This window comes from Crinia signifera, chromosome 5 (genome assembly GCF_055691185.1).
Source record: "Crinia signifera chromosome 5, ASM5569118v1, whole genome shotgun sequence".
In the NCBI taxonomy this organism is placed as follows: Eukaryota; Metazoa; Chordata; class Amphibia; order Anura; family Myobatrachidae; genus Crinia; species Crinia signifera.
The window spans coordinates 220,553,884-220,567,696 of record NC_139221.1 but is presented as its reverse complement, the minus strand read 5'-3'; the positions used below and the strand labels follow the sequence as shown (position 1 = coordinate 220,567,696).

The following is a 13,813-nucleotide window of genomic DNA, read 5'->3' as shown; positions in this document are numbered from 1 at the left end:
GGCTGTTCACATTGAACAGCCAATCGCAGCGATCGCCGACGGGGGGGAGGCATCGCCGCTCCCCCTGGGCATGCTGGGATATGTCTGCTGTCAGGGACAGCAGACATGTTTAAACTGTCACCGCGTCTATAGACGCGGTGACAGTTTAAAGTCATGACGTATATATACGTCATGTGTCGGGAAGTACATCCCGGCCATGACGTATATATACGTCAAATGTCGGGAAGGGGTTAAAGATCCTGCACCGGTATTATGACTGTATACCAAGCATTTTATATGGAGACACTAGAATCCTAAAAATATAGACCATTCTATTCAGTAATGAGCTACAACTGCTTTGTAAAAACCGCTCACAGATAACAAGAGGAACTGTACACATGGGAGTGGAAGTTAGCCTTTATTACTGTATAACAAAGGGAATCCATATGCTGAGATCTAACATTTAATGCGGATGTGCCACGGACAAATCTGATAATGCTACTTACATTATTTACTGCTCCTCTCCTTAAATAATTGGCAATTTTCTAAGAATCACTGGGGTGTGTCTGAAACCAGCATATAATTTATCCAGCAGAATAGCTCCAAGGCTCAATTATGTAAATGTTTTAAGTGGCAGACTAAAAACTGCACTAATAATCCTGCCCGAACCACTATTAATTACATCATGTTAAACAAAAAATATATATTTTCCACTTAAATGACTCTACAGTTATACATGTATGGGGAATTGGACAGAATGGCTCGACAGTACCTGCAGTGATGAGCCCTATCTGGCTTTATGCTGCAACATTTGGGACATTTGTAAACCACTTGCCCTGGTTTAAGCTGCAAACTTTCAATAAATTCCTTTGTGGCATTTCCTTTAGCAACCGCGCCCTAGATAAAAACAAGAAAGAATGAAAACGAAAAAAATAAATTATTAATTCAATCAAAATAAACTTAAAATACTTAATAGCGATAAACAAAATATTTGGAGGGGGTGAGAGTGGGAGGACCAATCAGAAGCTCATACATCATCCTCCATTTTAAAGTGGCAAACACAATGACTAGTTCTGTAACAGAGAACTGGAGAAACCCTGGTTATGGTTGCTGCATGGAGCAGGCAGGAAGTGGGCTCCAGCTAGGAGAAGGTGGTGGTAAACAAACCTTTATACAAATTATATTAACATACAGTAAGGGTAGCTACGGTAAAGCACCATGATAAACCTTCCTGAATAATTTTTTATTGGTTACAGGATAAAATACTGCAAATAGATGCAGAAAATAAAAAAATAAGACAACATATATAGAGTTGATCAGAAGCAGAGAGACTATGAAAAATAAAATGGTGTTTCCCAATCTTTTGGTTACATCATAATATTAGTTTGCAGGGTAGGTAGATATGATATCCACATCCAAAAAGATACATACTATTTGAAAACCATTAACAAAATGTATGTAACAGCCTCAAGGTTCAGCGGCCGTGCGGAACGCCCTCAGAGGTTTTTTGACGGGGCAATCATTTACAAGGCAAAACAGAAATAAAAATAACACAACCGAGTTCGGCCAGCATCCCAGATGGCCACCGCATTCGGAGGTCATTACATTTGGCCACATGTGTCTTTTGTTCTTCAATATCCTGGGGTATTCTATCTCCAGGCATATAGGCAAATTACAGGGTTGAGTAGGGTGTCAGCTAGAAGAGAGCGCCATGGCCTGGTCGTTTAATTATATGACACCACAAGGGTTCAGCAGCGCCTGCCAATACATAGATAGCTTACATTCTAAAGGGAAGGGGCGGAAAGACTGGGGTGACACAGAAGTGAGCATAAACAGAAGGTTAGGATAAGATGTAGGAGGGACGCACTGTATGGATGGATGGGTGACGCACTGTATGGATGTATGCACGTATGTATGTATGCACGTATGTATGTAAAGCACAGTATGGATGTATGCATTAATATAAGTATGAGGGACGCAGTGTATGGATTTATGCATGTGAGACACACTGTATGTATGTATGTATGTATGTATGTATGTATATATGTATGTATGTATGAGCGAGGCAGTGTTTGGATTGATGAATGGATGGATGTAAGTTTGTATGTGGGAGGCAGTGGATGGATGGATGGAGGTAAGAGGCAGTGGATGAATAGAATAGAATAGAATCAACTTTATTAGCCGTGTGTGCTTGCGCACACTAGGAATTTTTTGCTGCGGATCACAGTGCAGCATCAAGCAGGGATTGGGGGGGGGGGGGGGGAGGTGAAAGGACATAGCATACATTACATTAAAACATTACATGCAGGGAACACATGCCCGCCGAGCTGCACAGCGCCTAGGCAGCCATCAGCAGAGCCACGGGTCACTGCAGCAGCCAGACAGGTAACATTAGAGCAAAGACACAGGGTTACATAGCTGAGTGCACAGTTCCTTGGCAGCCATTTGCGGCGCCATCTTGGAGGCCTCAACAGGCCATCTTCCTGTAGGAGAACCAGCGTGGGCGGTGGTGGCAGAGAGAGTCAGTGAGGCCTGGGGAGAGACAGTAAGGCCTGGGGCTGAAGATTGGGCCCTAGGCTGAGTTTCACGCCGCTGCCACCGATGGTCTGATCCTACCTCCTCCCTTGGGGGGGGGGGCACCGCCGCCAGGTGTGTATCACCCACGAGGGGGGGGGGGGGGGGTGTTGCCGCTTTGGCAACACCCTCTGGGGGCTGAGCTGTGCGCCTGCACCCTGCGGCTGGGTTCTGTACACATTTGTGTATATTCAATGCCCCATGCGAGCTGTGATGGCGAGCAGTAACGTCACAGCACTTAGGTCAGTATTCAACTGACCCCCTGCACTCGCCGTTTCCACCTTGTTGGGTTTTTCCAGTGAAGTGGAAACGGCGAGCATGGCTGTCAAAACGGCAAGGGTCGCCACTTAATGCAGCAGGTGGTGAATAGCGGTGGGGCCCTATTTAATGCAGTCTTTCCCTACAACATTGAACAGGGATCTCGGCAGAATGGACCCGACTTTACAAGCAATCGTGCCCATTCTGCCGTGTACGGCCGTGGATTGTCGAACTTCCAGCCACAGCTCAACGATTCACGGCCGTATCTCGCAGCCACACCCACTTTTCAGCATTTAGCAGATGGGACATTGAATCCTGCCTACCGGTGCTTCACTCTGGGTGCCAATAGGTAACTGATCTCATTAATTATCAGGTTCATTAGAAGGTTGGATTCTGGGCAAGAATAAAGTATTGTGTATAAAAAAAAAAAACCAGAAAATAAGGTTCCCCCACAGGATTTTTAAAATGATATGGCAGTTTCTGATCGATTGGATTGACCAATCATTTAAAAACTTACCATATTTGGGCTTTATGACAATGCAATGTGGGTTCCCACAGGTCGTTCATAGAGCCTGCTGATCCCTTCAGCAGACCCATCCTCAGACCCCTCAGCCACTCAGCAACTGCCCTATTCAAATGAATAGGAGTTTCAAAATCTCCCGCCCGCCGCTGGACTATCTTTCAGTTTGCCAGGGTTGGGGTTACAATGGAGGGACGGAGGAGGCCAATCACCCCAGATCATGGCTGCACAAAAGGATTGTGTAAACAATGCTTCCCCCCCCCCCCCCCCGAAACACATAAGAAAAAAAAAAGAGGAATTTGTACTTACTGATAATTCTCTTTCTCCGAGGCAGCAGGGGACACTGCAGTCTGGTTGACTGACGGGGATAGAGCTGGTGTACTGAGGAGTCGGCACTTCTAAACTTTTGTAATGGCTGGCTCCTCCCCCCTCTATCCCCACCCAGACCCCAGTCGGTACTCTTTACCTAGAACGGCGCCCATCGCGACCATCGAATGCACTAAAAAACGGGTGCGATGCGATGCCCGCGATTTCCCATAGGGATCAATGTTAAAAGTGAGATTGGATGCGATTTTAGTGTTCAATGCCTCAATGCCCGCGATTTTTACATAGGAAACAATGTTAAATGGGCCACAGAGCCCAAATAGTCACCGTGAAGTCTGAAATGGCCCCCACAATTGTTAACGCCACCCCACGATCAACGTCAACCCGAAGCGTGGCGAGCGCAGCGAGCCCGTGAGGGGCGGCGGTACGCATCCTCCGACCTTTTCATACCCCCACTATCCACGTCGGCGTGGAGTTGAGAATAGAATAGTGTGGCGAGCGCAGCGAGCCACCGAGCCCGAAGCGTGGCGAGCGCAGCAAGCCCCGCGAGGGGACGCGGATACCTTCACAGTTATACGCGTCCCCTCGCGGGCTTCCCAGGTGTCCATGGCGACGCGGACACCTGTGAAGCCCGCGAAGGGACGCGTTTACCTGTGAAGGTATCCGCGTCCGCTCGCTGCGCTCGCCACACTATTCTATTCTCAACTCCACGTCGACGTGGATAGTGGGGGTATGAAAAGGTCGGAGGACGCGTACCGCCACCGCTCGCCACGCTTCGGGTTGACGTTGATCGTGGGGTGGCGTTAACAATTGTGGGGGCCATTTCACAGTTCAAGGGCACTATTAGGGCTCTGTGGCCCATTTCACATTGTTTCCTATGGCCAAATCGCGGGCATTGAGGCATTTAACAGTAAAATCGCGTCCAATCACAGTTTTAACATTGATCCCTATGGGAAAATCGCGGGCATCGCGTCGCACCCGTTTTTTATGTACCCGCGATTTTTTACCCCCGACGCCCGCGATACCAATCGCGGGCGCCGTTCTAGGTAAAGAGTACCGAAAAAACTGTGTCCGAGAGGAGAGACATGCAAGCATTTTGAAGGAGGAGTATAAGAAAATGGTTGGACACATGCATAACTACAACATATATGACCACACAAAACATATATGTACATAGGCAAAATGGCAGGAGAACAAACGGCGGGTGTGCAGTGTTCCCTGCTGCCTCGGAGAAAGAGAATTATCGGTAAGTACCAAGGGGACACTGTAGTCTGGTTGACTGAAGGGGAAATACCAAAGCTTCTACTCCCGGGAGGGAGAGCGGAGGCACTCCTGCAGAACATAAATGTGGGTGAAAATCTGGGATCCAGTGACCATCAAGCAGTATGGTTCAAAATAAAGACAGAGACTGACTCATCGCACACAAAAACAAAGGTGTTAGATTTTAGGAAGGCTGATTTTGTAGAGATGGGAAACTCTGTAAGGGATTCTTTGGCAGAGTGGAAGAACTTGGAAGGAGTGCAGGATAAGTGGGAAAAATTAAAAAGTGCAATTCTAAAAGCAACAGAACTTTGTGTCAAAAGAGTTAGGAAAAACACAAGAAAAAGAAAGCCATTGTGGTTTGCAAAAGAAGTAGCAAGTATTGTGAAAGCAAAAAAGTTGGCCTTTAAGAAATTTAAGCAGACGCAGAAGAATGAGGACAAAGAGGTGTATCTTGTTAGACAGAAGGAGGCTAAGAAGGTAATCAGATGTGCAAAAGCACAGGCTGAAGAGAAAATGGCCCAGTCAGTGGGTAAAGGGGGGAAAACTTTTTTTAGGTATATAAGTGAAAGGAGAAAAACAAAAAGTGGAATAATTAGACTGAAGACAGAGAGTGGAAGTTTTCTTGAGGGGGACAATGTAATAGCAGATAATATTAATAATTATTTCTGCTCAGTATTCACTGCTGAAAGAGAGGGGAAGGGGCCACAGTTAAGTTGCGAGTATAGTCAGAAAACTGAGGGAGAGACAAGTACATTTACAGAGGAGAAAGTCCTCACAGAACTCTCAAAACTGAAAGTGGATAAATCAATGGGGCCAGATGGGATACATCCAAGGATACTAAAAGAGCTTAAAGGGGAGCTGGTAAAACCAATAACAGAATTATTCAACCAGTCACTAGCTACTGGAGTAATCCCAGAGGACTGGAAAACAGTGAATGTAGTCCCACTGCACAAAAGTGGAAGCAAGGAAGAGGTAAGCAACTATCGACCAGTGAGCCTTACATCAGTAGTAGGGAAATTGATGGAAACACTCTTAAAAGAAAGAGTTGTAGAATATCTCAAAACCAGCAATTTACAGCATCCAAAACAGCATGGGTTTACTGGGGGAAGATCATGTCAAACACATCTTATTGACTTTTTTGACTGGGTGACTAAAGTAATAGATCAAGGTGGGGCTGTAGATGTAGCTTATCTAGACTTTAGTAAAGCGTTTGACACTGTCCCACATCGCAGACTGTTAAATAAACTTGAAAGCTTGGGATTGGATTCTAAGATAGTTGAATGGATAAGAGCGTGGTTGCAGGACAGAAAACAGAGAGTTGTAGTAAACGGAGTACAGTCAAAGGAGGGAAAGGTTACAAGTGGAGTACCCCAGGGATCTGTACTTGGACCGGTGCTTTTTAATATCTTTATTGGTGATATTGCAAATGGAATTGAGGGTAAAATGTGCCTTTTTGCAGATGACACAAAGGTATGCAACAGGGTAGACACACCAGGAGGGGTAAAACAAATGATTGAGGATCTAGGCAGATTAGAGAAATGGTCAAGAGAATGGCAACTACAGTTTAATGCCAAAAAATGTAAAATCATGCACTTGGGTCTCAGAAATCCAAAGACTCAATATAGTATAAATGGCACTATAATGGAAACTACTGAGGAAGAGAGGGATCTAGGTGTCACTATTTCAGGTGACTTAAAAGCAGGTAGGCAATGTAACAAAGCAATGAAGAAGGCAAGTCAGATGCTTGGTTGCATAGGGAGAGGTATCAGCAGTAGAAAGAAAGAAGTAATAATGCCACTGTATATGTCATTGGTACGACCTCACCTAGAGTATTGTGTTCAGTTCTGGAGGCCATATCTCCAGAAGGATATAAATACATTAGAGACTGTACAAAGAAGAGCAACTAAAATGGTGCATGGCCTACATCACAAAACGTACCAGGAAAGACTAAAAGATCTTAATATGTATACTTTAGAGCAGAGAAGGGAAAGGGGGGACATGATAGAAACTTTCAAATATATCAAGGGCTTTAACAAGGTACAGGTGGGAGACATTCTTCACAGGAAGAGGAGCAACAGAACACGAGGACATGCACTGAAACTAGAGGGAGGAAGATTCAGGGGAAATGTGAGGAAGATTTTTTTCACAGAAAGAGTAGTAGATAAGTGGAATAGCCTCCCAACAGAGGTGGTAGACGCAAATACAGTAGTACAATTTAAACATGCTTGGGATAAGCATATTGATATCCTTACAAACAAATAAGGATCAAATATGGTTTGAGGTAACATGTTTAAAAAAAGGGGCAGACTAGATGGGCCAAGTGGTTCTTATCTGCCGTCAAATTCTAGAACTGCCCTGCCAAACGAAGCCGCAGAACTGGCAAAACGTGTCAATCTTGTAAAAACAAGGAAAAAAGTATAAGAGCCGGACCAAGTGGCCACCCTACAAACCTGCGAGATAGAAATTCCCCTAGAAACAGCCCAGGAGGTGCTAACAGACCTAGTGGAATGTACAGAAACACTGGAGGGAGGTTGCCTGTGGGCATGGCGATAAGCCTCTCGAATAGTTAAACAAAGCCATCGAGCCAATGATTGCTGTAAAGTACAAACAAGCAGTCTGATTTATGAACAGACTCAGTCATTGAGACATACACCCTTAGGGTATGAACCACATCCAAGGAATCCGGACCATCGGTGAAGGCCGGAACTACAATGGGTTGGTTAACATGAAACTTTGTAGCTACCTTCGGTAGAAAATCCTTATTTGTCCTTAATTCAGCCCTGTCCTTATGAAAGATCAAGAAAGTAGCTCTACAAGACTAGGCCCAAAGTTCCAAAACCCTGCGCGCTGACGCCAGGGCCAACAACATGATAGTCACCTATGACAGGTACTTCAAATCTACCGATTCAATAGGTTCAAAAACTTCTGACTTGAGAAACTGGAGAACAAGCAACAGATCCCAGGGTTCTGTAGGAGGTACAAAGGCAGTTGAATTCGCAACACTCCTTTAAGAAAAGTCTGGACCTCTGGTATCAAAGTGAGTCGTCTGTGAAAGAAGACCGAAAGAGCTGAGACCTAGACTTTTAGATCCTAAACGGAGACCAGCCGCAAAGCCAGCCTGAAGGAATTCCAACAGTCTTGGAAGACTGAAAAAGGCTTTTGGACATTTCCTTGTCTCACACCAATGGACATAAGCCTTCCAGATGCAGTGATATTTTCCTCACACTCATCATAGTAGGAATCACTGCCGGTGGAACACCTCTCCGCTTTAGCAGGTCGGCCTCAACAGCCAGGCCGTCAAACGCAGCCGAGGTAAGTTTGGGCAGGCAAATGGACCCTGTAGAAGAAGATCTGGTCGGAGAGGGAGCCACCAAGGGGGTTCCACGAGAAGACGACGCAGGTTGGAGAACCACGACCTCCTTGGCCAATCCGGAGCAATTAGAATCATGGAACCTGACCCTCTTTTTATCTGTTTGAGAGCCTTTGGAATCAAAGGAAACAGAGGGAATAGATGAGCAAGAGCGAAGTCCCACTTGATTGACAGCGCATCCACTGCCACTGCTGCTGGGTCCCAGGACCTGGAACAATAAAGAGGGAGTTTATTGTTCAGTCTGGACATCATCAGGTCAATTTGTGGAGTTCCCCACCTCTGAGTAATCTGCTGGAAGACTTCTGGATGCAGGGCTCATTCCCCCCGGATGATAATCCTGGCGACTGAGAAAGTCTGCTTCCCAGTTTTCAACACCCGGGAGGAAGATGACGGAAAAGTTCTCCGAATAAGTTTCTGCCCACTCCAGAATAGGCCTGACTTCCTTCTTTGCCACATGGCTCTTCGTACCTCCATGGCGATTGATGTACAAAATCGCCGTGGCATTGTCCGATTGAATACGAACTGCTCTCCCTGCTAGAAGGTTGTGTGCATGCAATAGTGCAAGACAAATGGCACGCAACTCCAAGATGTTGATCGGGAGAGCTGCTTCTTGAAGTGTCCACCGACCCCGGAACACGTGGCCCTCCGTCAATGCCCCCAGCTGTGGAGGCTGGCACCGGTTGTCAAGATGGTCCACTTACAAATTCTGAAACTGCGCCCCTGGAGAAGTTTGGTCATCCGAAGCCACCACTGAAGGGATACACAAGCCTCCCTGGACAAGATTATTTTCTTGCGGCTGTCAAGGTGGGACCCCGACCATTGGCTTAGAAGACTCCACTGAAAAGAGCATGTGTGGAAACGCCCAAAACAAATTCCTTCGAACGAGGCTACAATGAGGCCTAACAGCCGAGTACAGAGATGAGCTGAAACTCGTGGTGCTTGAAATACCTGCCGCACTATGTTTTGTAAGGTCACAATTTTGTCCAGTGGTAGGAAAATCCTTTCCTCTTTCGTGTCAAGGACAAGACCCAGAAAAATTAACCTCTGAGACGGTTGAAGCAGAGAATTTTTGGAAATTCATAATCCAACCCAGACGTAGGAGGAACCGGCATGTCAGAAGAGCGTCTTCTTGCAATTTTTCCCTGGAAGGGGCTTTCAGCAGCAAACCGTCTAAATATGGGACAATGGTCACCCCCTGGAGCCAGAGAGCGGAAACCATGCATAGAAACATAGAATCTGCCCCTTTTTTAAACATGTTACCTCAAACCATATTCGATCCTTATATTTTGTAAGGATATCAATATGCCTATCCCAAACATGTTTAAATTGTACTACTGTATTTGCCTCTACCACCTCTGATGGAAGGCTATTCCACTTATCTACTACTCTTTCTGTGAAGTAATTCTTCCTCAAATTTCTCCCTCTAGTTTCAGTGCATGTCCTTGTGTTCTGTTGCTCCTCTACCTGTGAAGAATGCAGGCCATGATCTGGGTATATACCCAGGGCGCAGAGGACAGACCAAATGGAAGGGCGTTGAACTGAAAGTGTTGATCCCTGAGGGCAAAAACGGATGAATTTCTGATGGCCATCCCAGATCAGGGCATGTAAATAAGCATCTTTGATGTCTAAAGATAGAAGAAACTCGTTTGTTTCTAATCCTGCAATTACAGTCCTGATGAATTTCATTTTGAACTTGTTGTAAACAACGTACTCGTTGAGATGTTTTAAGTTCAGAATTGGCCTGACCGAACCGTCCGGCTTTGCTACAACAAAGAGGCAGGAGTAGTAGCCTAGACCCCTCTGTGGCATCGGAACCGGAACAATAACCCCAGAAACTAGGAGTTTTTGGATGGAGGCACACAGAGCTGCATTGGACTCCCGTTTTGATGGCAGGGAATTCTATTTGATATCTCCTGGAAATAATTTGGAGTACCCATGAATCTTTGAAATGGTCTGTCCATGTGTCCAGAAAGGACATTAACCGGGCGCCCACCTTCGATTCCCCCAAGTGAGCTGGAAGACCGTCATGCCACTGATTTTTCTGCTGGTTTGGCATCCTGCTTTCTGACAGAGGGCTCTGCTGTGGAAGCGGCTCTGCTGTCTCTACCTTTTCGTCCTCTGAAGGAAGAGAAGGCTCCTTGAGATCTGCCCCTGTAGGAGAAGGAACCTTGAAAGGAACGAAAGGACTGCCCCACAAACTGACGCTTTGGGACTGGAGCGGAAGATGGTAAAAAGGTGGACTTGCCTCCCGTGGCTTGGGAGAGGAGTTCATCCAACTCTGGTCCAAAGAGTAAGTCCCCTGTATAAGGAAGACCCTCCACAGCTTTTTTAATTTCTGCTTCTGCCTGCCAAGACCACAACGACACGGTTTGCCTGGCCAAAACCACATAAGCTGAGGTTCTCACCCCCAATTCAGAAATGTCTGCTGCTGCCTCCCCTACATAAGAAGCAGCACCCTTAAGGCATTCTGCCAAAGGGACCAATTCAGAACAGGGCCTGTTTTGTTGAAGGCTGAGGGTTAATTCCTCCATGGCCCTAGCCACCCAAGCAGAGGCTAAAGTTTGTCTCAAAAGCACTCCTGCAGAGCAGTAAATAGATTTTAAAGTAGACTATAGTCTACAATCGGGTGCCTCCTTTAAAGTGACTGCCCCAGGAAACCGGCAGAGTGGTGCGTTTGGATAAACGCAAAACAGACGCCAGGAGGAGGAGAATTCTCCCATTTACCCCTCGAATCAGGTGAAAACGGGTAAAGCAGTTTTAAACTGTTTCAAATCTGAAACTTGCTATCAGGAGTTTTCCAAGCTGTAACTAAAGGCCTATCCAACTCTTTAGAGTCAGGGAAAAAAAATGATTGTCTTTTAACACGTCCAAAAATGGACACTTGTTCCGGGACAGAATCCTCTGCAGTGTTCAGAGTGTATTTAACCGCCCTGATTAAACCATCTACACCCTGGGAAATCTCTTCCACAGGCTCCTCTTCCTGTACCAAAGGAGTAGTAAACTCATCATTCTCATAATCAGAATCTTTGGTCAATACAGATGAAATAGGCCTCTTTGTGGGGCCTGGCTGAGTATTGAAGGAGAACCCAGTTACAGACTGAGCTAAATTATTAACAGATTGAAGAAGTTTAAGAGCCAATGGTGGCTCAGCAGCAGATAGACTAGAAACCTGCACCTGCAGAGTCTCCCTTTCCCTGCGAGACGCTGCCAGTTCTGCAGCCAGGACAGACTGAATGGGGTCCCCCACTTGTACTGAGACTAGAGGGGCAGGAGGCTGTTGATGAACAACCACTGGGACCTGAACTTCATTGTAACAATTTGCACATAAGGAAACCCCTTTAATGTGTTGTGAGTACTGTTCCTTACATATCTTGCAAACATAAAGCTTTAAGGCAGCCTTGGATGTTGCAGCCTTTCCGGCCATAATGCTGGTTTCACAGACTTAACACTGCAATATAACTGGGACCTGAGTGGACACAGTGAGAGAGGAGCCACAGCCCAAAACAACACCCAATTGGTGTATAGTGCACAGAAAAAATTCCCTGCAACAACTCACAGTACTGCAGCTGTATGAGGGTGCGTGTTTTTCTGAGGCCAGGAAGCTGGAGAACCAAGGCCTGCCTTAATCTGGAGGGAGCCCCGCTGGAACGTATGCCTGCAATGGCGCCGTGCAGCAAAAGGAGAAACAAACTCCGACCCCTCCCCTCACCATGCTCGCCGAGACCCTGACATCAGCGGGGGACAGAGTAAAGGAGAAAGCCATGCCCCCACCCCACATCTTTGTAATGGCAGCGGAGAAAAAACAGCAGAGGCTCTGAAATAGCCACGCCAATGGCTCTGACAGCGTGCCACATGTAGTGGCCGTCAGAGCCCGGCTCCCCCTGTCTGCCACTGCGCAATGGCCGCCCCCCCCCCCCCCCCATTCCTGGTAGCCTTTGATGTCCCTGGAGTGCAGGGATTTGGATCTTAAGGACCGGTAAAGCTAGCTGCAAGCGGCTGCGGCGGGTCCCCAGAGGGCGTCTCCGGTGGATGGGACCTGGAGGTGCACCCCATGCGGTGACGACCAGTCCCCTCCAGGGTCCCATGGTGCAGGCAGACCTTGCTAAAGGATCTGCCTGTTCAACCTTCTAAATAAAATGTATATAAATCAAATAAAAACCTAAGCTCCCTCAGGAGCTATTGCACAGGAGACCAACTCCTTGGGCACTTTTTTCTAAGACTGGGGTCTGGGTGGGGATAGAGGGGGGAGGAGCCAGCCATTACAAAGTTAAGAAGTGACGACTCCTCAGTACACCAGCTCTATCCCATCAGTCGGCAGCCGGACAGGGTCCCGACAATCATTTACCCGATGCCAAGATCCCGACTGTTAAAACACCGGCAGCCAGGTTCCCGACGGCTACCAGCTATTCTCGCTCGTTGGGGACCACGGCCCCCATAGAGGGAGAATAGAATAGGTGGCGAGTGTAGCGAGCCACTGTGCCCACAGCATGGCGAGCTCAGCGAGCCCGCAAGGGGCTTTGTTGAGCTCGCCATGCTGTCTGGCCAGTCGGGATCCCGACGTCGGGCTAATGACTTTCTGGATCCTGACTGTCGGATTCATATACCACACTCCATCAATCAACCAGACTACAGTGTCCCCTGCAGAACGAAGGGGAAAAAGTCATAAATGCAGCATAATCTTGTTTCCTGCATAATCACGAGAACAGCACTGCAACAAAGTCTGCAAGGTAGTATATTACTAAGTGCTCTCATATAACAATATATTATATTAGCTATGAGTTTCCACTGTGTGCCATTAGCGTACACACCTTTTTGAGTAAATAAATTCCCGGATAACGGAGACTCTCAAAAGCAATTATGCTAAGCTGTTGGTTGCTGACACGTCTCTGTGACATACTACTAGAGAATGCAAATAACACAGTGTATGGCCAGACAAAAGGATACTTTAACCATACTCATGTAAGAATACTTGAAACATTAAAACCCCAAGATAATGTTTTCACTTTTGTTAGGTAACCCAATGATTACGAAACTATATTGAATCAAGGCGCCCCTAGGATCTGAACTTGATCATGAGCACATTGCAAAATCAAATATTACTTTTAAAATCAATATATATTTACCTATCTTTAAAATAACAAAAAAAACATAAATATGATTAACAGTGTATGACAGTATATGCGCAATGCGGACCAAGGGGCAGTTTTATTAAGCTTGGCGAGGTGATAATGTGATTGGTTCTCTGCCGGACAATCAGCTCATAACTGTCATGTTACAGACTGGGCTTAAAAAGGGCAGTTATGAGTTGATTGGCCTTTGATAAAATATAAGCAACTTTATCACTTCACCAGGCTCATTAATCTGGCCCTAAATCTGTATTGTGTATATTTTTGTGTATGTATAGTAGCAGCCTGGATACTGCTTGTGTAGCAAGAACAGAAGAAATGTGCATTAGCGTCCTATAGTTGCTGAAAGTTGTGTATGCTCATGTACAGAGCATGCGCAGTGAGAAAACCACAAAATTC

General features: G+C 46.3%; 1 protein-coding gene across 3 annotated transcripts in view; it reads right to left on the bottom strand.

Moving 5' to 3' along the window:
• Window positions 1-13,813, bottom strand: part of ZDHHC3 (zDHHC palmitoyltransferase 3) — an 85,662-nt gene that overhangs the window by 60,182 nt on the left and 11,667 nt on the right. For all 3 annotated transcript variants that reach the window (XM_083188556.1, XM_083188555.1, XM_083188557.1), the window contains one exon: window positions 752-876. In XM_083188556.1, coding sequence (XP_083044682.1) covers window positions 752-876 — 125 coding nt within the window. The remainder of the gene's footprint in view (window positions 1-751; window positions 877-13,813) is intronic.